This window comes from Aspergillus undulatus, assembly GCF_047715775.1.
Source record: "Aspergillus undulatus strain CBS 261.88 unplaced genomic scaffold BDV17scaffold_5, whole genome shotgun sequence".
Lineage (NCBI taxonomy): Eukaryota > Fungi > Ascomycota > Eurotiomycetes > Eurotiales > Aspergillaceae > Aspergillus > Aspergillus undulatus.
The window spans coordinates 187,700-213,536 of NW_027396609.1; the positions used below are offsets into that span (position 1 = coordinate 187,700).

At 52.0% G+C, this 25,837-nt stretch overlaps 6 protein-coding genes and 1 non-coding gene across 7 annotated transcripts; 5 read left to right on the forward strand and 2 right to left on the reverse strand.

Moving 5' to 3' along the window:
• Positions 1-52: 52 nt before the first annotated feature.
• BDV17DRAFT_253279 (putative RNA binding effector protein Scp160) lies at positions 53-4,960 on the reverse strand. The gene is made up of 4 exons (XM_073756641.1): positions 4,017-4,960; positions 3,715-3,965; positions 1,367-3,662; positions 53-1,320 (listed from the first exon to the last, which is right to left on the reverse strand). The coding sequence occupies exons 1-4, from the start codon at positions 4,405-4,407 to the stop codon at positions 335-337; spliced, it is 3,924 nt and encodes a 1,307-aa protein (XP_073619479.1). The 5' UTR covers positions 4,408-4,960; the 3' UTR covers positions 53-334.
• A 3,287-nt stretch (positions 4,961-8,247) lies between these two features.
• On the forward strand, positions 8,248-11,361 carry pakA (mitogen-activated protein kinase kinase kinase kinase STE20). The gene is made up of 4 exons (XM_073754788.1): positions 8,248-10,333; positions 10,390-10,489; positions 10,556-10,890; positions 10,941-11,361. The coding sequence occupies exons 1-4, from the start codon at positions 8,345-8,347 to the stop codon at positions 11,043-11,045; spliced, it is 2,529 nt and encodes an 842-aa protein (XP_073619480.1). The 5' UTR covers positions 8,248-8,344; the 3' UTR covers positions 11,046-11,361.
• A 633-nt stretch (positions 11,362-11,994) lies between these two features.
• BDV17DRAFT_t29 lies at positions 11,995-12,067 on the reverse strand. Its single transcript has one exon. It is a non-coding gene; the product is annotated as a tRNA-Lys (tRNA).
• A 165-nt stretch (positions 12,068-12,232) lies between these two features.
• Positions 12,233-15,178, forward strand: BDV17DRAFT_253288 (ESCRT-0 subunit protein HSE1). Its single transcript, XM_073756642.1, has 9 exons — positions 12,233-12,642; positions 12,724-12,773; positions 12,853-12,887; positions 12,963-13,038; positions 13,087-13,185; positions 13,233-13,353; positions 13,412-14,026; positions 14,082-14,297; positions 14,352-15,178. Exons 1-9 carry the CDS (start codon positions 12,603-12,605, stop codon positions 14,894-14,896), a joined length of 1,797 nt encoding a protein of 598 aa, XP_073619481.1. The 5' UTR covers positions 12,233-12,602; the 3' UTR covers positions 14,897-15,178.
• A 63-nt stretch (positions 15,179-15,241) lies between these two features.
• On the forward strand, positions 15,242-19,314 carry pan2n2 (poly(A)-specific ribonuclease). The gene is made up of 4 exons (XM_073756643.1): positions 15,242-15,646; positions 15,696-16,990; positions 17,038-18,153; positions 18,202-19,314. Exons 1-4 carry the CDS (start codon positions 15,518-15,520, stop codon positions 19,139-19,141), a joined length of 3,480 nt encoding a protein of 1,159 aa, XP_073619482.1. The 5' UTR covers positions 15,242-15,517; the 3' UTR covers positions 19,142-19,314.
• Positions 19,315-19,892: 578 nt separating this feature from the next.
• Positions 19,893-23,035, forward strand: BDV17DRAFT_253292 (putative translation elongation factor EF-1 subunit). Its single transcript, XM_073756644.1, has 5 exons — positions 19,893-20,328; positions 20,395-20,463; positions 20,640-21,362; positions 21,411-21,593; positions 21,644-23,035. The coding sequence occupies exons 1-5, from the start codon at positions 20,094-20,096 to the stop codon at positions 22,849-22,851; spliced, it is 2,418 nt and encodes an 805-aa protein (XP_073619483.1). The 5' UTR covers positions 19,893-20,093; the 3' UTR covers positions 22,852-23,035.
• Positions 23,036-23,596: 561 nt separating this feature from the next.
• bipA (Hsp70 family ATPase KAR2) lies at positions 23,597-25,785 on the forward strand (the record flags this gene model as incomplete). The annotated part of the gene is made up of 4 exons (XM_073761201.1): positions 23,597-23,781; positions 23,838-24,002; positions 24,058-25,163; positions 25,217-25,785. The coding sequence occupies 4 exons, from the start codon at positions 23,597-23,599 to the stop codon at positions 25,783-25,785; spliced, it is 2,025 nt and encodes a 674-aa protein (XP_073619484.1).
• Between the last annotated feature and the right edge of the window lie 52 nt (positions 25,786-25,837).

Consider the following 25,837-nt stretch of genomic DNA (forward strand, 5'->3'; position numbering starts at 1 on the left):
AACGACCTTACTAGCAATTACCTAGGCTATCGTTGGAGGAGTAGAGGTTCGTCGATTATCTAACTTTCCAATAGTATAAGGATATTCAAGACGGGGGGAAAGGGTTCGCCAACGTGGGATACTTGCGGTCTGAGAGGGAGGGGTACAATACGGTTGGAATAATGCAGTAAAAATAAACACATTCTTTTGATGGAGCAATACAGGTGTAGAAGAAAGAGAAGAAGAAAAGGATAAGAAATGATATGTTCTCATATATGTTCAAGTTCAAGGTAAGTTCTTCTTTGCGCGCGTGCGGGTGAAAGGTAGGTAAGCCAGGGAGTCCACACCAAGGTCATCATCGAGAGTTACCGTTCAAGCCAGCGCGAACGGCCTCGAGGATCAGATCCCTGGCTTTGTCTAGGTTCTCCTTGCCGCCTTTGATCTCGATTGCCTCGCCCTTGGCTTGGTCTTTGGGCACGTTGATTCGGCAGCCCGTTTGCTTGCGGATGGAGTTAATCTGGCTGCCGCCCTGGCCGACAACAAAGCGGTAGGTCTTGGGGTCAGGGAGGATGAGGTAGCCGGTTGCGGATTGCTGAGAGGCAGCAGCGATGGCCTTTTCTAGGGCGGCCTTGGCCTTGGTGACATTGTCCGCGGGTCCAGCGAGAACCCATGGAATCGTCGCGGGTTCACTTGAATCTGTAGGGGCGGGGCTGTTGTCAACGACCTTCCATGAGTGAGCACCAAGGGGATCGGTGGGTTCGTCAGTGATCAACGGAAGCGAAGAGCCTCCGTTAACTGCGCCACGCGAGTCTTCCTGGCTTGGCTTGGCCGGGATTTGCTGGCCGGCATGATCCACGGTCACCTGGTAATCGTTGCGAAGACGACGGAAGAAGGACCCGTTGTCGGAGATGACGTGGTGAAGGTGTCTTGGAACATCGATGCTCACGCCCTGCTGATCCTTGAGCATGGCCAGAACATGCTCCTTTGCCTCCTCAACGGCAGTGCTAGGTCCCTTGAGCTTGACATCGGAGCGCCCAGAACCTTGCTTGGGAATATCAAGGGTGATGTTGAACTGCGACTCAATTCCCCGTCGAGTGTCTCCTCCACGGCCAATAAGAATACGATGCTGTACAGGAGGAATCTCGAGGCTGACGACAACCTGGTCCTCACGCTCCTGCACAAATTTCTCAATAGCGGCGATGATCTTGTCCACAATGTCGCCCATTCCTTCCAGCCTGATCGTAGTGTCGTCACTTTCAGCGCGGGGGAATTTAACAAGTCGGGATGCACTGGAGTCAGTAGGGCCGCCGGCCTCCGCAACAAGTTTGCGAATGTTTGCACCTATGCCAGTTAGCTAATGCAAAACCGAGGAAGTGAATCTACTTACCGCCCCCACCAATTAAGGACTTGTGGTGTTTCTTGTCGACATTAATGGACTTGGTGACCGTAGCGTCGAATTCGCTGGAGCGCTGCTGAAGAATCTTCTTGGCTTCATCGACCTGCTTCTTGGTACCCTTAATCTTGATTTCCACGCGACCAGAAGCGTCAGGTGCATCGTTAACACCGGGAACATCGATCTGGGCCCCGGTGTCACCGCGGAGTTTGTCCATCTCACGCCCGCGTTGGCCGATCAGCGAAGGAATCTGGCTTTGAGCGACAGATACAGTGGCAGAGTGCGAGTGGTCAACGACCCATTGCAACAAACTGAGAATCTCATCGCGCGCAGAGTCCGCTCCTTTACTGGGTCCCTTGACGATAACCTCGTCGGCAGCCTGCTGGAATCGCTGAGGTCGAACACTGCCAGCTTCGCTAGCAGTGTCAGCAATAGACTGGTCGTCGTTGATAACCACCGCCCTGGGGAACTGAACGCGAACGGAGTATCGGTCCTGAAGTCGGTTGACCTGGCTACCCTTCTGTCCGATGAGCTCACGGTGGTATTGGGCCGGAACCTTCAGGACATGGGTCGTCTCATCCTCCAGTTTCTTTCCGAGGTTGATTATCCTAGCCTTGGCAGCATCAGCCTTAGCTTTGGGCCCCTTGATTTCCACCTTGCCATTTTCCACCTTGATGTCAACATCAAATTCGTCACGGAGCTTGTTGATGTTCTCGCCCCTCTTTCCAATGAGGAAGTTGGCGTACTTCTGGGGGAAATCAAAAGAGGTTGTGTAGCCCCTCTCGAGATCATCCTTTTCCTGTTCGATAACGAATTCCCCGATCTTGGTGGCAAGTTCCTCCACCAAACGAGAAGGACCGCGCAACGAAACGTCGCTCTGGGGGGTGACTCCACCATTGCGGCTCGGTCCACCTCCAACAAGTGCACGAACAGGAATATGATCTTCGCCCTTCGCCTCCTGCTCGCGAGCAATAAACTTGCGCGCCTTGTCCTGGTACTTGCTCGGAATAGATAGGGTCTTTGTCACAATGTCATTTTGGCTGCCAAGAGCATTCAGGAGATATTCCTGCGCTTCCTGGAGGGCTTTCTCGAACGCAGCCAGGTCGGTGGCAGAGGGTCGTTGACGCGGGATCTCCAACTGAGGTGAGCTGGCTGAAGGGCCTTCGTAGATAAGGACAACATCATGGCTGTCAACCTCCTCAGGAACAAGAACATGAACGCCATAGTCAGACCGCAACCGGGGGATACCACGAGAGCGCAGGTAGGGGTGGAAGTAAGGGTCGACAGTGAGGTGGCGAAGTCTGGCAGGAGGATGCGCCTGGATAAGATTCAGGATATCGGAGCGTGCGCGAATGGTGTTCTTGCCATCTCTCGAGTACACCTCCCAGGTGACCGGTCCATCCGAAGCGGGCGACAGTGCGATCCGAGAGTCATACATGCTCTCAAGTTCCTTGATAACTTGTCGCTGGTGGAGGTAGCGGGAGAGAGCACGGGCATGCGCATGGGCGCCACTGGGGGCGTTGGGGTGTTGGCGTGAGAGGTCAATGCTGGCCATTTGCATACTCGTAGCGAGATCCATTGCCCGGTTAATACCATCTTCAATCCGCTGCAGCGGTCCAGTGACGGTCAAGAATTCAGTCTCATCGGATGCGGGGGGTAATACAATAGCACAGCCAGTTTCAGCGAGGAAATCGTGCAGCGCATTGGCGTTATCGCCGAGGATAAACTGGTGCTGGCCTCGGTTGATAGCGAGTTGTCGCAGTGTCAATTGGCGCTGAAGATCAGCAGCCAGCTTCTCAATTTCGGCACGCGCATCCTGTGTCGCGGTGCGCTCTCCGGATACAAGAATATGTCTGTCGGAGACTGGGATGAACTGAACGTGGCCAGGCTCCGCTTCTTGGGGTGGAGGTTGGCTTTGCCACGTATCGTATCGAGGAATGTGAATCTGGGCCTTGGTGCGCTCCTCAATCTCTCTCAGCTGTTCATTGTGGGCACCGGCAATGAAAGGGAAGAATTCTGGCGGGATTGTCTTGAGGCGTAGGTTCATGTTGGACGCCCGCTCCTTCACGATAGCCTCGATCTCTCGACGAGCCATTTCCGCAGCGACAGCATCACCTTCAATCAAGACATCAATGGTATCATTGTCCTCGTCCTCATCGCCAGACGGTTCCTCCGCACGAGGAACCTGCACGCGTGCACCAGTCCGTGCCTGGAGCTCTTGAACGACAGTTCCTTGACGACCGATGATGTGAGGACGGGCGGACGTAGGGATCGGGACACGGACCGATTGCTAGAAATAGGTTAGTTGGGGATAATTACAGGCATTGATAGAAGGAACGTGCCTTGGATCCGACTTGCTGCGCCACCTGCCTGAGCGCTTGGCGCACTGCATCCACCGAGCCCCTACCCTCGAAGATGATAGAACCACCAGGCCCTCCGCGCATATCAACGTTAGCCTTGGATCGCTTCGAGATGTCGCGTAAAATGTCCCGGAGTGGCTTTTTCAATTGGCCTCTCTGAAGCATCTGAGATGGCGCAAGTCGAAGCTGCTCCATGTGCTTCCCAGGTAGACTCATGATTCTAGGTACGTCCGCTGTAATGGTCAATTCAAATCATTGGCTTTTTTTTTTCATTGCGGACGTACCTGTCGACGCACCGCTAGGCGCACCATTGGCAAGTGCGGCGGCAGCGGAGGGCCCTTTGGCGCCCCAAGCGGAGGCAGCAGGTGCCTTTGGCTTGGGCCCACTTCCCAGGGCAGGGAACAGTTCCTCCGATTGCACATCCAAAGTCGGTGCTTTTCTAGTGGCACTCTTCGAGTTCGCCGGTCCATTAACTGCCGGCGGTGTCGGTGCGTGCGAGGGACCGCTCGATGTGGTTTCGTTCACCTGCGAAGCCGAGGGAGGGGGATGCGCGATATCATCTTCATCCACTACTTCCTCCACCGTGGCCCTATGCGCCTCGTCGCGGGCATGTTGTTCTTCGAGCATAGCTGCCCGGGACTTGGGGGCCCCGTTGACAATGGCTTCGGCAGACATGGCGATGGGCGGCCGTGAGTTGTTTGGAAGGGTTCGAGAATATATTTGACTGAAGGACACCGTGGTTGTGTGGTATACTGTCCGCTCAGAGATGAGAAGATTAGAAAAGAGTTCCGATCAGGAATGGGGAGGAAGTAGTTACCGGAGGCTGTAAACGTGGAACAGCCGCGCCTTATAATCAGAGAATGAGGTATCCACTGGATTTGGTCAAACCCGGTGAATATCAATATATCAATGCGAAGTATCCTGTTCGAATTGACAGGAAAGTGATAGAAAGATGAATTGCTAAATGCACACTGGCTAATGGGGGAAAAAAAAAAAAAAAAAGGCACGGCTTCAAGAGCACGCAGCGGAGAAATAAAAGGAGAAGAGAGGCTGAGGTGAAGGAGGACAAAGTAAAGAAAAGAGAAGAGGAGAGGAGGATGAAAGGGGGGGAAGAGAGGTGAAGAAGAGGGTGTCAACAGGGAATTGCGACGTTGATGGAGAGAAGGAGAGAGGAGCAGCAGGTGAGGACAGGACAGAAAGCCTGAATGGTTGGAGTGGGAGACTGGGGGAGAATCGCTCTGGCGGCCATTGGAGGACGGCGGAGCCGAGACGCACGGTGTGATGGAGCCTCAAGGGCTTCTGTCACTTGTCATGCCTCTTCCCCAACCAGTTCTACAGAATGTCCAATAAATGATTGACACAGCTCGTCTTTTGTATTTGCTCTGAACTGTCAAGGGTTCATTTGATGTGCGAATTGTGCCAAAGAGGCGCATGTATCTTCGCCGATCAAACGTCCGAGCAACTGTATACTACGAGGCAATAAGGTGACTAACTCGACCGCCCAGAGTGAATTCAATCACTACTCGTTCATTTGACTTTCAATTTTCCATTCAAACAGCTGTTTATGAAGCAACAGCAGCCTTTTCCACATTGTTGTCGAGAACATGAGGACTTGGTCTCCGGCGAGTTCTCAGACTCCGTCCATGGTCGGACCGTGACGAGCTTTCCTCCTTTAGGAATAGTCTGGTATAGGACCCAGTTTTCTCTATTTACATTGTTTTCCTCCGCAATGCAGTCGACCATATTCAGTAGAAATGCGCTGACTTGAAACTGCTTCGATTCTTGCTGAGGGCTCTGATCAATAGAGTACCACAATATGAGAGTTCGCGGCAAAGAACACCGAGAGCCTCCGGTGTAAAGCCCCGGTGCCGTCCCTGCCATTGGTGAAGTTGGCACACAGATGCTGGAAGGGCGACAGCACAGCATGACAGAATGGTTGGCACAGGGGATCTCATCTATCAACATGAAAGTCCCGCATAGACGTCCACGAATCTGTTAGGAAAGTTAATGGTTGCCAGAGACGTTAGGGCTCGGAAGACCCTCCGAGCTTCCCTTGCAGCACTTGACTTGCTTCCCTCGATAGAGGAAGGCGTGTGTAATGGGAATATTTCTGCTCAGTAGGCAAAAAAGCCAGGAACGACGACAGAGTGATTTCATCGGTAAATGACTCAATGTAAAGCTTCCTACGTTTGCAAGGGTCGCATTGAGAATTGCATCTTTCCCATGGCCGTGAGTACATATCGTACTCTCAGAACTATATTCTAACAAGCGGTATCAATCTCGGTCAGAGTGAACCGTTGGAGTCCTGTTGCCTCTAGAGTCTACCGGGCACAAAGCTCTCATTACCAGCAATCAACGGTTAGTTCGATTGGACGACGATGAGGCCATCCGCGCGATGTCGTTTCACCAGCAGACTCAACGCAATAGGACATCTGTTAGGCTTTTTTGGTTGAGAAGACGGTTGCACATATATGCAGATTGGAAACGGGCTATAATAATGGCTGCTAGGAAACAGTTTGATAAGTTAAGCTCGCAGGGCCGAGGGAGGGAGCTAACTCCGCATCGGAAGTTTAACTCTATCACCAGTCCCAGGGAACCGCATCGCGTGCTTGCTCAAAGTCGAGACCTTTGATACCTGCGACATGGCCGGATATAAGACGAACTGGCTCGCTGTGAGCTCTGAGCGCCCTTGATGAATAATCGGCCGCCTTGGACGCAGACGCTGAGTCGCGAACTCGGGTTGCTATCTACTCGGACCTCTCGACAGTCGAAACCCGAGGCGTCCGCTGTCTCAGTGTTTCGGGGGCGGGCGAAGCTTAGACAGCCTAACTCCATTGAGGCATCCACTGCGGATTCCATGTTCTCGAAGTTCTCTGGATGGGGAAGACATGTCAAATCTGACATCTGACATCTCAAACGGACCTTAGGCGCCTGGGCATGGATGGCAGGGTGCCAGTAGTGTTACAGGATGGCCAGGCCACGGAGTTAGGACTCATGCCACCATTGACCATTCTGCGAGTGCAGCCCGGGATTTACCCATTCGGCCGACTTGGTACCCTGCCCAGCCGTGAGAACAAGTGCCGTTCCTGCAGAATCATACAGGATGCCCTTCGTCACTTATGTAGTTTTGTTCATTGGAACACGTCATCGCATGTTCCGTGATTGTGGTCGCTCCGGGGAAGCATGGGCGATGCCGGAAAGAGATAGAGACAAGCAATCTCTGCTTCAATATATTTATCCCAAGGTCCGAAGTGATGTGGCAGCGTCACCCTGAAAACTTCTGCTCCCCTTAAGGACTTAGATGGACCGCGCGGAAATAACAACGGCGCTAAGTGAAGACGTTGGGCTTGCAGGTGGGAAGCCCCGCCTTCCTAAAGGGGCGATAGTATACACAACGGGCTGAGTTGGAGATCAAACTTCATGCCAGTGTTTTGGCTTGAGATCTTCACTGATTGAAGGGTCGAAATTTTTGTTCTGATCGCAATCTCAACGACTGTTCACGAGGGCCCTAGTCGGTGCCAAATGGACCCTCATCAGAAGCCCTCGGCAGCTGTCTCAGCCAATGCACAGGGGGGATCTTGGGTCTCGATGTGTCCAGAATCCATTCCTGACTCTACAAGGATGGACCTGAGACGGGACCAGTGACGTATTGCCCAAAAGTACGACATGACTGCGACGCTTTGTGAATTGTGATGGCTTGTGATGGCAGGGGATGGCAATTCGAGGACGCACTGAAGTCTATGGTCATAATGCAAGAGAATATCGTGAAAACAAAGCAGGACAAGAAGGAGAATCCATGGATTGTAAATGTCAGTCAGTCGACGATTATTGTTTCTGACAAGTGGCCCGCCCCATCTTCGCATCCTCAATTACTCCGTTTTGGCTCGCTTGTCTGCCGTTCGGTCCAGCCTCCTGTAGACTAATATTGTGCTGGCTCCCTTTTCGCTGGTTCTTCGGTTCAAAGTCACCTTCCATCTCTTCTCATTCCATCAAGCTCTACAGTGTCGTATTGCTTTTGCTGCTCTGCAGACCCGTGTGCTGAGCTGTCGGTTGTCTGCAGACACACTGCTTGACGCGCGAAGTTTGATTTCAATCACTATATTCCATTTTCTTGACGAGTCCTGACAGGTTCTGACGAGTACGACACTCGATTGCTCCCCTCTTCATTACTATTCTGGAAGCTTTCGCTAGCGAAGTGATTTGAGTCTCTCAGTCGGTGGTTCACCACGTGCTAACCGCCGGCTTTTGTTCGTGACGGTCGCCCGCGGCAGCTCTTTTCCCAACATCCAATCTCGAATCCAACCTAATCCATCCATATCTACCGTATTTGCCCTCCCTTGCGTCGCCAATTTGGTTCTTCCTGCATCCCCGATCCCTTCCAGCTCTCCACCCGCTGCCCGCCTGTCGGAGCTGTTCATCCTACCGTCTAGTATCACCCCAGATCGCCTTGCTCGCCCACCACTTCTCGTCCAAACGGCTCGAAGGGACCGCCAGAGCGCACCGCCTCACCCGGTGGCTTCCCCCTTCCCTCCAATCAAGCTGTTGAGCATTGTCACCTTGTCTCCAATCGGCCGACCTATCCTTCCCCTCCACCCCCCTTAATCTGTGCGCCATGAATCACGATTCTTTTTCATCCTTCAAATTTCGTCGCCCTTCAAGCAAACTTCATAAGGAACCCCCCGCTTATGGTTCTCGCGCCCTCAACAGCCAGCAGAGCACCACGTCACTAAAACGGCACCCTTCCGCTCCAGTCTACCCGCGTTCCTCTGCCGCTGGGAGTCGAGAACATCTGCGCACACGGTCCAACGCATACGGTTCCTCCTCGTCGTCACTCGACCAGAATAGCGCGGGCGCATCCCCGGTCCTTGGAAGTAGCGAATCTGGCAATTACTACAGCAGCCAAAACTCCTCTAGATCCCGTCCTCCCTACTCCGGGCGGCTTTCCTTAAACGACCAGAGCTCAGATGAATTAATTGGCGCCCCGTTTGATTCTCGGGGTATGTTAAGCGCCCTGGAAGAGAATACCGCGGAATTCGACAGGAGCTACCAACAACCGGCGCCCGTTGAAAAGGTGGAGAAACCTCCAAATCTCCGATCGCAAACAGCCCCCAACACTCGAGCCTTGAGACAATCCGCGAGCTTTACGACTCTTCATCCCCGTATGGAGACCTCACCCAATTTCGCCAGCAATGACCGGGCGCCAAACACGAAGCGTTTCTCCGATGAGGGCAATTTGGTTAGACCTGCTGGGCCGAACAGGAGTAAGAAGAGCAGTTTTTCTGGCTTCATCAACAGCATGCTAGGTTCCCCCCGAGGCATCAAGATTTCTGCCCCCGAAAACCCCGTCCATGTCACTCACGTTGGCTACGATAACCAGACAGGCCAATTTACTGGTCTTCCGAAAGAATGGCAGCGATTGTTACAGGAAAGTGGTATTACTCAGAAGGAGCAGGAGGAACATCCGCAGACTATGGTTGATATCATGAGATTCTACGAGAAGAATGCTCGAGGAGATGATGAAGTCTGGCACAAATTTGACCATGCTTACCCTCAACATCAGACGGCCGCAAGTCCGGTAACCCAGCCGGTAGGGTCAGCATCGTACGGCGGGCAACGAACCTCTCCTCCCACTAGCCCTCGATTCCCTCAGAATCATGAGGGAAGCTTTGAGAACCCCCGAGCGCCGCCTCCTATTCCCCGCGCCGCTCCTTCTCCTGGTCAAGCGATGTCCCCACCATTGGGAGGCCTTGTACCCAACCGAGCGCCGCCGAAGCCACCGACTGCTGCCAATCTAGTTCCGAGCCGGCCTGCCCCGCAACCTCCTACAACGAGCCCATACCAAACCATACCTAACAGGACTCCAGAGATCCATAGTCCTCAGTTCAGCACGCCTCCTATCCCAGAGACGGAGCCCTTGGCTTCAGAGCCGCAGCGTAGCCGATCAAACTCCAAGACGAACGGGTCACAGTCGCCATGGCCGTCGGTCACCCCGAACCAATACCAGCAGCAGCAGGAGCAGGCAATGGCCGCAGCTCAACAAGCTCTTGCTCACAAACAGCTTGAACGGAGCCGCAGCCAGCGTCAGCAACAACAGCCACCGCAACTGGCACAAAAACCGATCGCCCAACCAGTCCCTCCACACCACGCTCCCTCGCCCGATGATGTTGCCACGGCACAGAATGCGCGCGCTCCGCCGGCTGCCCGTCCACGTCAGCGAGCCCGTCAAAGCAACGCCATGGATGTCAGGGCACGGTTAGTCGCTATTTGCACGCCTGGAGATCCCACAAAGCTCTACTACAACCTGAACAAAATCGGTCAGGGTGCATCTGGTGGTGTGTTCACTGCGTACGAGAACAATAGCAATGACTGTGTCGCAATCAAGCAGATGAATTTGGATCTGCAACCAAAGAAGGATCTTATCATCAACGAAATCCTGGTTATGAAGGACAGCAAACACAAGAATATCGTCAACTTCTTGGACAGTTACCTCCATGGCCTGGATTTGTGGGTGGTCATGGAATATATGGAGGGAGGCAGTCTTACTGATGTTGTCACCTTCAACATCATGAGCGAAGGTCAAATTGCTGCTGTTTGCAGAGAAGTATGTTTCTAGTGCACCCCCCTTTGCAAAAGACAAAATACTAAACGCGTCCTAAGACGCTCAACGGCCTGCAGCATCTCCATTCAAAAGGTGTTATTCACCGTGACATCAAGTCTGACAACATCCTTCTTTCACTGGACGGCAACATTAAGCTGAGTGAGTTAGCCCAGTCATCACCGACGAAGCGTTCGCCTTGTTCACGCCCTGACTAATTATAAACAGCCGACTTTGGTTTCTGTGCTCAAATCAACGACTCACAGAACAAGCGAAACACAATGGTTGGCACACCGTATTGGATGGCTCCCGAGGTTGTGACAAGGAAGGAATATGGCCGCAAAGTCGATATCTGGAGTTTGGGAATCATGGCCATTGAGATGATCGAAGGAGAGCCTCCTTATCTCACCGAATCACCCCTTCGAGCTCTATACTTGATCGCCACGAATGGCACGCCTAAGATCAAGGACGAACATAATTTGTCGCCTGTTTTCAAAGACTTTTTGCATTTTGCTCTCAGAGTGGACCCTGAGAAGCGAGCGTCGGCCCATGACTTACTGAAGGTAATTATCTATTTCAATCCACTTGACTTACCAGCCGCTAATCCTCGCAGCATCCCTTTATGAATGTTTGCGCGCCCCTCAACCACCTTTCACCCCTTGTCAAGGCTGCACGAATCAGCAGGGCCCAGGAGAAAGCCCAGAAGGGTGGTGTTTAGATTTCTAGCCTACTGGCGTCTTTATATGTCGATGTCCACTATATTCCTTCAGATACCCATTATCCCTGTCTTCCGAATTTGTCTGATGATATGCCCTTGTACTGCCTTATGACACCTTATTATCTTAAGCCTTTCTTCTCTTACAGGCTCTCCGATTGCTTTCAAGCTAAAATGTGATAGACGGCGATGACTTGATGCTCAGCATGGGATTGCAAGCCTTTTTGACTCCTTGACTTTGTGTTTATTATATTCTCTCCTTCATTTTATCGTTGACGGCGTTTTTGCATACCCGTATTGTTGACTTCAACGGTCGCGCGTTGAATCATGATGACACGCGACTGCAGAATGATGTTCTCTTTCTTTCTGCCCTAGTCACGATGGCTCGCACTTGGGCCTACAGTGTCAACCCACAATCGTCCAACAGGCTGACGGTGCGAATGCATCGCATCCGGTTCAAGCGTTTGACGCAAAAAATGGAGGCTACTACTTATCTAGTCTCTACATCCATCTGATTGATGTTGATACAGGAGTTGCGCTTGGTTGATCGAGATCTTTGATGATTTATGCGGTATCACTTGCTCACCTTCTACGACCGAACAAAAAGTGCATAGGGAATTGTCTCTGATATTTCATTATGTCGATGGTACTTTCTCTATCTCTATCATATATTCTTTGAGAAGGGACTGCATAGATAGATCACCCAGGTAATTTCTCTCGCTAGAGATAACCAACGCGTTTGGCGATCTCAAGTTGGCCCAATATATATTGTAGCTGTCTCGGGAACTTTGCCCGCCTCTTGGTCCACTTTCAAAATATCCTCGGAGATTTCGTCCAAATTTCGAGAAAGGCCCAACCAACCACACAAACTCAAAATGAATCTGAACGATCGGAAGGAAGAATGGTCATTTCAACGATAGCAACACAGAAATGATAAAAATGACAAAAAATAAGCCCAACGCGGGGCTCGAACCCGCAGCCTTGAGATTAAGAGTCTCACGCTCTACCGATTGAGCTAGCCGGGCTAGTTCATATTTGAGATGCAATATTTTGACATCATATTCCAGTATAAACTCCCACCACAAAATGGCGATGCCTTGTGCTGCGCCCTGTGGCTGAATTAAGTAAGCGGGTCTCCGCCGGGCGCCCGCAAACTAGCATCATCGTCATGTCTCCAGCGCAGGTTCCTACCCTTCTCTTGCTAGCTTTGCGAGGCTTTCCTGTCGCTTTCTTTCCGGAACGTCCTGAGTGCTGCAGGACCGCTCCTCGAATAAATATTCCGGTACTCTATCCCCTGATCACTACCGTCACTCCCAGACCGTCATTGCTCGAGCTCTTGAATCCCCGCACCGAGTGTTCTCCGGAGACTGGAACGCAGCCTGAGCTCCATATTTACGCAGCTTGCAGGTGCCTGGAACCACCCTGTCACTGGCACTGAACTCGCACCCATTTCCATTCGACGAGGCCGACATATTTCGCACGCAGGGGAAGCTATTCATATATTTGTATTCGACACATAATTCGCCTCTCGCCCGGTTGGGAGGAAGTTAGGTACCAGCGATGTTTCGTGCACAGCAGAACGCTTTCGACGACGCCGTCGGTATGTCATTCCGATCCACTGCCCCTCGATCTATTGAGGGTCTATATTGCACGATCTTACTGACCGCTTACTCTTCAATAGCCAAGGCGACAGACGAGAACTTGACCTCCGAGAACTGGGAATACATTCTTGTATGGCGTGCCCGCATATGCCCAATATGGACTTTCTGGAAGGAGAACAAACATCTAACCCTGCATTTTGCGTTGATAGGATGTATGCGACAAGGTTGGAGCTGAAGAGTCTGGGTAGGTTGCCTGTCTTTCTTGACCGCCGTCGGTGACCTCGTCGAAACATCTTCGCTTACTCTGTCAATATTATAGCGCAAAGGATGCAGTCGCCGCTCTGATCAAGAGACTCGCGCATAGAAATGCCAATGTGCAGCTGTACACTCTGGAGGTTCGTGGCGCCATCTTTGTTCAACGCCCGCATACTGACGGTAACAAGCTGGCGAACGCGTTGGCGCAGAACTGCGGCCCTAAGATACATCGTGAATTGGCTTCACGGAGCTTTACAGACGCCCTTTTGCGACTTGCTGGCGACAGAGTAGGTGCAGCATCAGTCTTTACACTATAATACTAATTGGAGAACAGAATACCCACCAGCAGGTCAAGTCCAAGATCTTGGAGCGCATGGAAGACTGGACTGAGATGTTCGCTAGCAACCCAGACTTCGGGATTATGGAGCAGGCCTTCATGAAGTTGAGGACCCAAAGTAGGTGCTGCACTGTTCACTTGTGCTGCTTTCCACGGGCTTACAATATCATACACAGACCCGAACCTACAACCTCCGTCCAAACCTGTAAAACGCGAGATCACCGATGTAGATAGACGAAAGGAGGAAGAGGAGTTGCAAATGGCGCTAGCTCTTTCTATACGGGAAAAGCCCTCCGCAGTCCCCCAGCCACAGCTTGAGAGCAGTAGCTCGGTCCCTGCACCGGAATTCCAACCACAAGCAGCCGCGCCCGCCGGACCGGTCCCTTCAGGTACTTCTGCAGCTACGGTTTCTAGGGTGAGAGCTTTGTATGATTTCCAGCCCTCTGAACCTGGGGAATTACAGTTCCGCAAGGGAGATGTTATCGCGGTCCTTGAGTCAGTGTACAAGGATTGGTGGAAGGGCTCTCTGAGAGGACAGACAGGAATATTTCCTCTGAACTACGTTGAAAAACTTCCGGACCCCACTGTCGAGGAGCTCCAGCGTGAAGCTCAAATGGAGGGAGAGGTGTTCGGCCAGATCAAGAACGTCGAGAAGTTGTTGACTCTTCTCAGCACTCGCAACTCGGAGCTCAATGTTCAGGACAACGAAGAAATCACCAACCTCTACAACACAACGTTATCAATTCGTCCCAAGTTGATTGAGCTTATTGGGAAGTATTCACAGAAGAAGGGTATGCAATTCCCCGCGACTTAACTTTATGTACTCCTTGGCTTACGGTTATGCAGACGAGTTTACCCAACTCAACGAAAAGTTCATTAAAGCTCGAAGGGATTATGAATCTCTCCTGGAAGCGTCAATGGCCCACCCCGCACAGCACCAGTATGGCCGCCCCGGTCAGCCTCATTATGGATACCCAGGTGCTGGAGCACCCGCAGGCTTCCCACAAGGGCCACCGCCACAGCAGCACGATCCTCAAAGATACTTTAATCCTCGCCCTCCAGGTACGGGTTTTCCTGTATCCGAGCAACCCCACCATGCCTCTAACTTCCTAGTAGACAACCAGCCGAGTAATTCCTACTATCCCCCAACCACGCAATCGCCTGGGCCTGCGCCCGGTCAGGGACAGACACCTCCGGTGGGTGGTTATCAACAGCAGCAGCCGGCGGCAGATTCCTACCAACCAGTTCATCACCGACCCGAATCGACCTATGACCACCCACAAGAGCTGGGTACGTCAGTGTACGACTCACCTGTCGAACGGCTACACTACCCGCCCGGTCCTCCTCCAGGAGGCCAGCCACAATTTCCGCAACAGCCTCCGCAACAAACGCCACAACCTGCCGTCTTCCCTCAAGATAATGCACACAACTCACCGAATGGCCCCAACGCTTTGAATCCAGCCCAGCAAACTCCTTACCCTGCGTCTCCGGTAGCTCATCCTCCACCTCCAATGCAGCAACCTCCTCCTGTTCCTGGCTCCGCATCAGCTTCCGCTCCGTATCCTCCTTCGGTAAGCCCGGGCGCCGGTAACTATCAGGCGTACAAGCCACCGCAACATGGCGGCATACCCAACCAAAACCCGGCTTCGTTCTACCAGTAACGGGACTAATCAACGCCTCAACATCAGCTATACACTGGGCATCGATTCTTGCGGTTTGTGGTTGGATTTATGTCTTCGGTGTTGTTCCTCAATGGCAGCTCGATGCTTTTGGTTGCGAATCATGGAGTATTCGGCTTATGCTATATCCATGTATTTATCCTGTCATTTTTAGCCACCTCTAGCTTTCTACGCCCTCGCGCAATTCTAATGGCTTCAACGGTCTTTTCAACTCTCATTGAGTGCTGATTTTGTAGCTGTAGATAAGCATGATCAGAGGGCCCCACTGCGTTATTCACGTGACCGCTCAATCCTCTGCAGCTGCCCTGTTGGCAGTCTGGGGAGTGACAGCTACGCCCAACGGTTTTCTCTTTCCTGGATTCCGATCTCGGTTGAGAGAAGAATTGATCGCGTGATATTGATACCGCTTCAGCTATACCTCCCCCGCGTCCTGGCCGATCCTACGAGGCTTTCGATCCAGCTCCTCCTCCCCCGCACTCCGCTCAACGATGCCTGCTTTTGCCCGATCTCCGAATGGGCAGATGGACCTATAAATTCGCACGAGGCATGATAACCTACCGTAGCTGAGACCTGTCTGAGCTTTGCTTCAGATCTACCAATGCCATGGAAGCAGACTGGAATGAGCTGTTTCACATTCAGCTCCCCCCTCCAAGCCCGCAAGGGCCAATAACTGTCGCATCGACAATTGCTTTCGATGATGTGTCGGAGCTTCTGTGGGCGGGAAATGAATATGTGAGCTTACCAGGGTTGAACTTAGACTCATTCTAATTTCCCTGTCTAGGGCCGCATTACCTCCTTCTACGGCCCCGAGCTTCAACGGTACACCTCCGTTCGTGCCCATCCCGCCTCCGAAGGCGCCGTACAGCAGATATTGTTCCACGAGAGAGGAGTCATATCAATTTCGAAGAAGAGCGTGCATATGATTACGCGGCGTGGCCTAACACAATGGCACATTACCCACGATGAGATTACGGACCTCAGATGTATGAGCTTCACGGCTCAGTTGAACAGAATTATAGTTGCAGGATGCCAGAAGACAATGTTTACGATTGATATTGATAAGGGGACGATCGTCGATAAATTACGCACCGATTACTACTATACAATAATGAAGAAGAGCCGCTATCTCTGTGCTGCGACGGACACAGGGTCTGTAAATGCGTTGAGCTTATCAGACTTCAGTGTCGTCAAGAGCTGGAAGGCACATGGGGCGGCGATCAATGACATGGACGCCCGGAATGACTACCTGGTCACTTGTGGCTTCTCAGTGAGGCATCTTGGAACTCCGATTGTTGACCCGTTGGCCAACGTTTATGACTTGAAGACTTTATGTCCTTTACCGCCTATACCTTTTCACGCTGGAGCTGCTTATATTCGCATGCATCCAAAATTACAAACGACGAGTTTCGTCGCGTCTCAGACGGGCCAGCTTCAGGTTGTGGACTTGATGAATCCGACTGCCTTCAAGCTTCGTCAAGCCAATGTCTCCTTTCTGCTAGGCATTGAGATCTCTCCCTCTGGAGAAGCACTTGTTTTAAATGATACTGAGGGCTTCATTCACCTTTGGGGATCGCCGGCAAAGATTCACTTCAACGAGATGAGTAAGGAGGTCGAATTTGCGGATGTCACTCCTCGGCCACCTCCGCTTGACTGGTCGCCAGAGACACCTTTGAATATGATCGGTATGCCATACTACCACGAGCGCCTTCTTTCAGCGTGGCCAAGCCACCTCTTGTTCGAAGTGGGGAGTCCGCCGGCTCCTATAGATCCGTCAATTATACCATACCTCCGTGCGGGCGAGTTAGGGCAGTATGCACCGAACCCGAAAAAGACCCGGAGATATCAGGTTGAGAACACCCGTGCCTTGGCATCTTCTGAACCGGCCCTCATTGCGCCGAAATTCCTGAGTGAAAAGGCGAGAGAGCAAAGTAAAAAGCTGGATGACCCCATCAGTGACACAGCCAGAGCTCTTGCTGGCGCGAAGATTAGTGGGGAGGGTGAGGATGACCCTCTCCTAAAGTATAGTAACGTCGAGATCAAATACAGTAGATTTGGGGTGGATGATTTCGATTTCAGGTATGAGCCAGATCTGTATGACTTGATCCCTTTCTGACTGTCGACAGATTCTATAACCAGACGAACTTTTCCGGATTGGAAACACATATCGCAAACTCCTTCACCAACTCCCTTCTCCAACTCTTCAAGTTCATTCCATTAATACGGAATGTTGCTCTCCACCACGCCGCAACTTCATGTATCGCCGAAGGCTGTCTGCTTTGCGAAATGGGATATCTCTTTGATATGCTTGAGAAAGCTAATGGACAAAACTGTCAGGCGACAAATCTCCTCAAGACCTTCAGTAGCTTCCGCGAAGCTGCGAACCTGGGCTTGTTTGAGGAGAATCTCACAAACAAATCACTGTCATCAGCAATTCAGGCTGTCAATAGATTCTTCCTAGGCCAGATTGCACAGGACTATCGTAGGATGCTGCCGAATTCGGATGATCTTGATATGAGGCTGGCAACCATCGCGTCGGAATCTATCCGGTGTATGCTCTGCCAGAACGAGGTTGGAAGGCCAGGAAACACACTTGTCAACGAGCTTGTCTACCCTACGGTCGACCTGAAACAAGCTCGCAGAAACCCCGCGTTCCGATTCTCAAATATCTTGAGAGCGAGCATCGAACGGGAGGTACAGAATCGGGGATGGTGCGGCTATTGCCGCCGGTATCAACAGTCGGCGATTCGAAAAACAGCACATCGCATGCCTCTTGTCTTGATGATCAATGCAGCAGTGAATAACCCTATTTGTCGCCGTCTGTGGACGATTCCCGGCTGGCTGCCGGAGGAAATTGGAATTGCTCTCGATGGCGGCCACGTTCTCTGCTTCGAAGGAGATGACTTGAGGATGCGCATACAAGCGAAGATGCCTGGCCTGATCGTATATGATCTAGTCGGGCTTGTTGCAGAGATCGATATACCGGAGCACCAAAAGGCGCACCTGGTTTCGTTCATCAACGTCTCCGTTTCTTCTCGCGAGCAGGAGATGAGGAGTAAATGGCATCTGTTCAACGATTTCTTGGTCACAGAGGTGGACAAGGATGAGGCTTTGCGTTTCAATCAACCCTGGAAGTCTCCATGCGTTCTGGCCTTCCAAGTCAGAAATGCGCGACATGCTGTTGATGATACTTGGAAGAACGTCTTGGACACGACCTTGCTTTTCAGTGACTGGTCTTTGAAGTAAGTTATCTCAACAATTCAAGTCATTGTAATGCTGACCCCCAATAGCGACGGACAGCCTGTCGAATCGCGTGTTATGCTCTCTGACGACGAGAAGCCGACACCTGGGACGCCGGTCGCCCTTGACACGGAATTTGTCGACCTCGAAAAGGCAGAAATCAATGTCAAAGCTGATGGCTCCCAAGAGATCGTGCGGCCAAATAAGAGTGGCCTGGCTCGGGTGTCGGTTCTTCGGGGCTCAGGGGTGCAAGAAGGCACACCCTTTATTGACGATTATATTTCCGTCAAGGAAACCATTGTTGACTACGTCACGCAGTACTCGGGCATCAAGCCTGGTGATCTGGATCCGCGGACTAGTACACACAACATTGTACCACTCAAGGTGGCATATAAGAAGCTGTGGCTGCTTCTCAACCTCGGCTGCGTGTTCGTCGGCCATGGACTGGCGTCTGATTTCCGCAAAGTCAATATCCAAGTCCCGAAGAAACAGACAGTGGACACACAATACCTGTTCTTCCACCCCGGAAAGAACCGACGACTCAGTCTTCGATATTTGGCGTGGGCCGTGTTCAAAGAATACATTCAAGAAGAACCAGCAGAAAATAACCAGGGTCACGATTCAATCGAGGACGCCCGCATGGCCCTCCGTCTCTGGAAAAAGTTCCAGGAATACGAAGACGCAGGCATCGTCAATCAGATACTAGAAGAAATATTCCGCGAAGGATCGAAGTTAGGTTTCAGACCCCCACCCCGTAACGGCGTCCCCACGGTCCTCTCGAGGCCAGGCACCGCAGTGACGATGCAAAACAACAGCGGTCGCAACACACCTAGCACGCCTGACGTTGGTGCTGCTGCTGTGGCAGCGGCCACGAGTGCCCCTGCTACACCGCGGCAGGCATTCCGACGGTCTATTGCTCTAACCCCGAGCAACGGCACTTTCTCAGGGCCGGGCGTAGGGGAATTTTCTACTGGGAGTCCGCTGAAATAACTTCCATCCTACCTTGCTTTTCGATACGTACACAAACGTCAGCCTTACCTATATAATAAAGGATTACGAAGTTGGCTTGCCTGGTTTGGTTGTAGGCAGGGCTTTGACTTTGACTTGTGGCAGTTGGTCGATAGAGAGATGGACATAAGCGTATCATTAGCTGCATGATAATGGAGTTTCTTTCTAGTCATGCTTTCTGTGTGATCGTAGTATACAAAACGATGGTGAGGTAAGTCCAATGCTACTTCGACCTACGCAGTGAGGTAGTCGTTCGATTAATGGCCCAAGCCGGTCGCTCCTTCTCAAATGCCAGGACGGGGGTCGCGCCTTCCTAGATTGCGGTGATATGACCACACTCACAAGACAGGTGCGACGGTGTTCGGGTTGATCGCTCCTTCCCATTTGCCAATCCAGCCTACAGGGTAAGTGCGATGAAATCGCTCCTTACTCATTGGTTTTGTCGTATATGAGAGGGGTCACTGCATGTGCTAGTTTTCACGCCTCGAAACATCGATGCGATAGGTATTCGTCTCAGACAGCAGAGCTTTTGGGGATGAGCCAGAGTGGTAAATTTGCCTGATGCTAGCCTAGCAAGCTGATTTACTAGAGCGGGATAGAGACGGACTCATACCAGTACTTGATCTTTAATCATAGGCACGTAGTGTACAGAGTAGACAGACCCTGTAGATGCCTTGGGGCACAGCTTACTAGCAACAGTGCCCGCCGAAGTGGGGAATGACGTGGTTTCGAACTCAACCGCAACTCTCCAGGAACGTGAATCTGACCCTGACCAATCTTCCGAACCTCATAGGCTCTCAAGCTTGAGATAGTTACTTACATTTATATCCATTCCTTTCACTTCTTCTCCCTTTACCCCGGACGCGGAATACCGCGTCGCCCAAGCTGACCAGGACCCCTCCTCCCTGCCCCTCCATCCGGTGAAAACAGTACGATGTCACGACACCGTGTCAAGGCCGTAAGCTACGACGACGACGATTACGACGAGTACGACGATGGATACGACTCCCAGGATCCCGAAGAGCGCGAATTTCTCGAACAATGTACCCGCGATGTATTGGGCCAGTTAACCGCTGGCAACCCGTCAGTGAGCGCGACTCGCGATGAGGTCCAAGAAGCACTGTGGCACTATTACAACGATGTTGAGAAGTCGGTGAACTATCTGAGGGGTACGATATATGTCCATGCACAGATCTGAGTCATTCTGGGACTGGCTGCTAATGCTTTGGGTTTAGGCAAGAAGACGAAAGAGGCGGAGAAGAAGGCCGTGTCTGCTGCGGCAGCCAAGGCGAAAGCGAGCACAGGTAAGCGACCCATTTATTCCTGCCCTTTGTATGATATCGTGTTGGGCTCGACTCGGTTGTGATCTTGGTGACGGCGACGATCAATGGAACTATAAGTAGGTATGTGAATGCTTCCTGTGATTTCGAGCGACTAAACTGACTTTTCTTGGAGCTCGAATATTCTAACAGGCTTCCAGTGCCAGAGTATCCTATACCTCCCACTACCACAACATCACACCGGTCTCATTTCTCTGCGGCGGAGTTCTTTCGTGACTCTCCCTGGCTCAATATACCTGCGCATCGGAAAGCCGATATCCTCGTTGAACCACTTTATCCTCGACTTGGTCTTCTAGGTGGAGCACCAGAGAACGGAGGGGGAAAGATGTCCAAATTAGCTGCTTTGGCAGCTGCGCGGAAGAAGAAAGAGAGCGATAAAGCTCCGACACCCCCTTCGGCCGGGGAAAATGATGCTTCTCAGTCACTTGGAGGTGAAGGAGCTCCCCTGTCGCTTTCAGAGAGACTTGCGCGAGGTGGCAAACAGACCAAGCCATCAGAGAGAAAACCCTCACTTCAGAGTTTGGGCAGAGCCCGCTCTGGACAATCGATATCACCAGAAAAATTCCCTCCAGAGGAGAAGGCGTCAGAGGTGCCCGCCACTATTGGGATAGAGGATGCCGTAAAGGATGTTCAGATCGAGGAAGAAAAAGACCAACCTGCGGCCAATATCCGCGCACCACCATCAACCTTCGCCGTCACCATGGTCGGAGACGACACACGCCCCAAGATGACCGAGCCCTGCCAGCTTTATATAAATACTCTGGATTTGATCAAAATCTACGGCCAAGATCTCGCTGAACCTTTCGACTTTGCAGGCCCGAGCCCGGACGATGTAGTCTTGAACGCCCAGAGCTCAGCTAAAGGTTTGGCTATTCGGCGAAAGATATGAGATCTACCCTAATGAATTGCAGGCTTCAAGTCGAAACAGGCTGCTGCAAAGCCACAAGGTGACAAGAAGGGTCAGGCGGGCCTGGCGAATGACATGAACAACCTCAGCGTCACTGAAAAGGTCAATGTGAAGAGTAAGAATTTCGATGTACTCTCCGAGTACAGGAAATCGAAGCGGAAGAATGCTATGAATTTTGTGGTTATCGGTATGCTTGCGTGCGACGCAAGACGCAGCATGTTTGTTGACAAGTTGCAGGTCATGTTGATGCAGGAAAAAGCACCCTTATGGGGCGTTTACTTGCAGATTTGAAAGCTGTTGACCAGCGCACGCTGGACAAGTATAGGAGAGAGGCAGAGAAAATAGGCAAAGGGTCTTTTGCACTTGCGTGGGTTTTGGACCAAGGGTCTGAAGAGAGGGCAAGGGGCGTGACTATCGACATCGCCACCAGCAAGTTTGAAACAGAGAATACTGTCTTTACGATTGTGGATTCGCCTGGCCATAGAGACTTCGTCCCAAACATGATCGCAGGTGCTAGCCAGGCTGATTTTGCGGTGCTCGTCATTGACTCTAGCATCGGAAACTACGAGTCGGGCTTGAAGGGCCAAACGAAGGAGCACGCTCTGCTTGTCCGGAGCATGGGTGTCCAGAGGATTATTGTTGCTGTGAACAAAATGGACACTGTTCAATGGGATAAGGAACGTTTCGAGGAGATTGAGCAGCAAGTGTCGGCATTCTTGACCACTGCTGGATTCCAGGCCAAGAATATCTCCTTTGTACCATGCTCTGGAGTCAGCGGAGACAACATCACGAAGCGGAGTGAAGATGCGAATGTGTCTTGGTACAGTGGCTGTACCCTAGTGGAAGAGCTAGAGGCAACGGAACCATACTCTCACGCCCTGGAGAAGCCACTACGAATGACAATTGGCGACGTGTTCCGTGGCAGCATACAAAATCCCCTATCTATATCCGGCCGACTCGACGCTGGGAGCCTACAAATAGGTGACCAAATCTTTACCATGCCTAGTGGAGAGACCGCAACGATCCGGAGCCTAGAGGTTGACGGAGAGCCTAACGAATGGGCCGTTGCCGGTCAGAATGTTGTCTTGAACCTGGCCAATATCGATCCGATCCATCTTCGCTCCGGCGACGTTGTCTGCCATGCATCTGCCCCGATTCCCAACATCACTACGTTTACCACGAAAGTTCTTGCCTTTGATCACCTACTGCCCAGTATGGTCGACATCCACCGAGGGCGCTTGCACGTTCCAGGACGCATCAGCAAGCTGGTTGCGACATTGGACAAAGGATCTGGAAATGTCCTCAAGAAGAAACCGAAGATAGTTGCGCCTGGATCTGTGGCGCGCATTGTGGTCGAGCTGGACCACGCAGTTCCTTTGGAAGCGCCCACAAGGGTTGTCCTTAGAGCTGGCGGTGATACAGTAGCCGCTGGACTGTTAGAGTGAACTTGAGATAGACGGGATCTACATTTGAATTCTACACTTAGATCTACATTGTGAACCACCTCGTGTAATTGAGCACCCTGAACATGACACTGAGCAGACAGTATGAAAACCTACACCTGGTATTCCACTATATTGTGCCAGATTTATAACAATAATGCAAATATTTAGTGAATCATGGCCATGCCAATTGTCCTGATCAAAGAAACCCGAACCAGTGATGATGCAGTAAGTCTCTTTTGAGGCGGCCCCTGCAGGAACTAGTCCCAATAATCATAGCACTAAGCCGTATTGGGCCTGGTGTTTCTTCGGAGTTCGATCGAATTCGCAGACCGCCCGGAGTGGACCCAGCAGAACTGGGGGCGGTCAAAGCCATGCTGAGTCACCTGCGACCCTGGGTGGCGGTCCTAGCCAATCAGCTCGCGAGAAGTAAACTTGTATGTGAAAAGGCCAGATGGCCGCTGTCCCTTCTTCGCCGCTCGCTGTCCATACAAGAAGGTGGCCGGAGCTCTTCAAGTCCTCTTCTCTCCTTCTTCTTCCATCCACCCTCCTCCCCCTCCTTTCACTCAAATACTCGCGCACCCTCTCCGTATCATTGTGGTTGGGCTTGCCTCTTTTCTATTTCGCTTTCTCTCTGTGTTTGTATTATTCTCCGGAGTGCAGGGATAACCTATCTACTCTTTTTCTCTTCTCGCGACTTTGTGGGAGCCTTTGATTGCCTCCGCCGGTACACACATACACATTCGCCATGTCGCGCGCCTCAGGTCGCGGTGCGGCCAAGCCGTTCGCTGCTTGGACCACCATCTTCTACCTCCTTCTCGTCTTCATTGCGCCTCTGGCGTTTTTCGGCACCGCTCACGCTCAGGACAACGAATCTGAAGTCCAGGACAACTATGGAACAGTCATCGGTATCGATTTGGGAACAACTTACTCGTATGTCTATCTTCGAGTTGGCATTGGTTAAGGTTTGAAAAATTAACTGGCTGCAGCTGTGTCGGTGTCATGCAAAACGGAAAAGTCGAAATTCTTGTCAACGACCAAGGAAACCGTATCACTCCCTCCTACGTCGCTTTTACCGATGAGGAGCGCCTGGTCGGTGACGCCGCGAAGAACCAATACGCCGCCAACCCCAAGCGGACTATCTTTGACATCAAGTGAGTTGCTTGCTCACCTGAACGCCTTGTTGATCGAGTTTGCTAACATGCGTAGGCGACTGATTGGACGCAAGTACGACGAGTCTGACGTTCAGCGCGATGCGAAGAACTTCCCCTTCAAGATCGTCAACAAGGATGGAAAGCCCAACGTCAAGGTTGAGGTTAACCAGAGCCCCAAGACCCTGACCCCCGAGGAGGTTTCCGCCATGGTTCTCGGTAAGATGAAGGAAATCGCCGAGGGCTATCTTGGCAAGAAGGTCACCCATGCCGTTGTTACCGTCCCCGCCTACTTCAACGACGCTCAGCGTCAGGCTACCAAGGATGCCGGTACCATCGCCGGCCTCAACGTCCTCCGTGTTGTCAACGAACCCACCGCCGCCGCTATCGCCTATGGTCTCGACAAGGGCTCCGAGGAGCGCCAGGTTATCGTCTACGATCTTGGTGGTGGTACATTTGATGTCTCTCTTCTGTCTATTGATGACGGCGTTTTCGAGGTCCTGGCTACCGCCGGTGACACTCACCTTGGTGGTGAGGACTTTGACCACCGAATCATGGACCACTTCGTCAAGCAGTACAACAAGAAGAACAACGTTGATGTCACCAAGGACCTCAAGGCCATGGGTAAGCTCAAGCGCGAGGTTGAGAAGGCCAAGCGTACTCTGTCTTCCCAGATGTCTACTCGTATCGAAATTGAGGCTTTCCACAACGGCGAGGACTTCTCCGAGACCCTCACCCGTGCCAAGTTCGAAGAGCTGAACATGGACCTGTTCAAGAAGACTCTTAAGCCTGTTGAGCAGGTGCTCAAGGATGCCAAGGTTTCCAAGTCCGAGGTCGACGACATTGTCCTTGTCGGTGGTTCTACTCGTATCCCCAAGGTCCAGTCTATCCTGGAGGAGTTCTTCAACGGCAAGAAGGCCAGCAAGGGTATCAACCCTGACGAGGCTGTCGCTTTTGGTGCCGCTGTTCAGGGTGGTGTTCTTTCCGGTGAGGAGGGAACCGATGGCCTTGTTCTCATGGACGTCAACCCCCTTACTCTCGGTATCGAGACCACCGGTGGTGTCATGACCAAGCTCATTCCCCGCAACACTGTCATCCCCACCCGCAAGTCTCAGATCTTCTCTACCGCCGCTGACAATCAGCCTACTGTCCTCATCCAAGTTTGTAAGTTTGCCTTTTCTCGTTCAAAACTTGACTCAATTCTAATTCGTTCGCAGTCGAAGGAGAGCGTTCTCTCACCAAACACAACAACGTGCTCGGCAAGTTTGAACTCACTGGCATCCCTCCCGCTCCTCGTGGTGTTCCCCAGATCGAAGTTTCCTTCGACCTTGACGCCAACGGTATCCTGAAGGTCGGCGCCAGTGACAAGGGCACTGGCAAGGCTGAGTCCATTACTATTACCAACGACAAGGGCCGTCTGACCCAGGAGGAGATTGACCGCATGGTCGCCGAGGCGGAGCAGTTCGCTGAGGAGGACCGTGCCATCAAGTCCAAGATTGAGGCCCGTAACGGCTTGGAGAACTACGCCTTCAGCCTCAAGAACCAGGTCAACGATGACAACGGTCTCGGTGGCCAGATCGATGAGGACGACAAGCAGACCATCCTGGATGCTGTCAACGAGGTGACTGAGTGGCTCGAGGAGAACGGTGCCTCGGCCACCACCGAGGACTTTGAGGAGCAGAAGGAACAGCTGTCCAACGTGGCCTACCCGATCACCAGCAAGCTGTATGGCTCCGCTCCTCCCACAGAGGAGGACGATGACGACTACGGTCATGATGAATTGTAAAATAACTTAGAGGGATTTCTGGAGTTTGCTTTTTATTAAGAGTTCTTTTTTT

Coding starts and splice junctions, on each gene's coding strand:
- pakA (XM_073754788.1), top strand. CDS start 8,345: ATGAATCACGATTCTTTTTCATCCTTCAAATTTCGTCGCCCTTCAAGC. Junction 10,334..10,389: donor TTGCTGCTGTTTGCAGAGAA/GTATGTTTCTAG, acceptor ACGCGTCCTAAG/ACGCTCAACGGCCTGCAGCA. Junction 10,891..10,940: donor CGGCCCATGACTTACTGAAG/GTAATTATCTAT, acceptor TAATCCTCGCAG/CATCCCTTTATGAATGTTTG.
- BDV17DRAFT_253292 (XM_073756644.1), top strand. CDS start 20,094: ATGTCACGACACCGTGTCAAGGCCGTAAGCTACGACGACGACGATTAC. Junction 21,363..21,410: donor CGCCCAGAGCTCAGCTAAAG/GTTTGGCTATTC, acceptor AATGAATTGCAG/GCTTCAAGTCGAAACAGGCT. Junction 21,594..21,643: donor TATGAATTTTGTGGTTATCG/GTATGCTTGCGT, acceptor GACAAGTTGCAG/GTCATGTTGATGCAGGAAAA.
- BDV17DRAFT_253288 (XM_073756642.1), top strand. CDS start 12,603: ATGTTTCGTGCACAGCAGAACGCTTTCGACGACGCCGTCG. Junction 13,354..13,411: donor CATGAAGTTGAGGACCCAAA/GTAGGTGCTGCA, acceptor TATCATACACAG/ACCCGAACCTACAACCTCCG. Junction 14,298..14,351: donor CTTTAATCCTCGCCCTCCAG/GTACGGGTTTTC, acceptor ACTTCCTAGTAG/ACAACCAGCCGAGTAATTCC.
- BDV17DRAFT_253279 (XM_073756641.1), bottom strand. CDS start 4,407: ATGTCTGCCGAAGCCATTGTCAACGGGGCCCCCAAGTCCCGGGCAGCT. Junction 3,966..4,016: donor GCCTAGCGGTGCGTCGACAG/GTACGTCCGCAA, acceptor TGACCATTACAG/CGGACGTACCTAGAATCATG. Junction 3,663..3,714: donor CGCAGCAAGTCGGATCCAAG/GCACGTTCCTTC, acceptor ACCTATTTCTAG/CAATCGGTCCGTGTCCCGAT.
- pan2n2 (XM_073756643.1), top strand. CDS start 15,518: ATGGAAGCAGACTGGAATGAGCTGTTTCACATTCAGCTCCCCCCTCCA. Junction 16,991..17,037: donor GTGGATGATTTCGATTTCAG/GTATGAGCCAGA, acceptor GACTGTCGACAG/ATTCTATAACCAGACGAACT. Junction 18,154..18,201: donor TTCAGTGACTGGTCTTTGAA/GTAAGTTATCTC, acceptor GACCCCCAATAG/CGACGGACAGCCTGTCGAAT.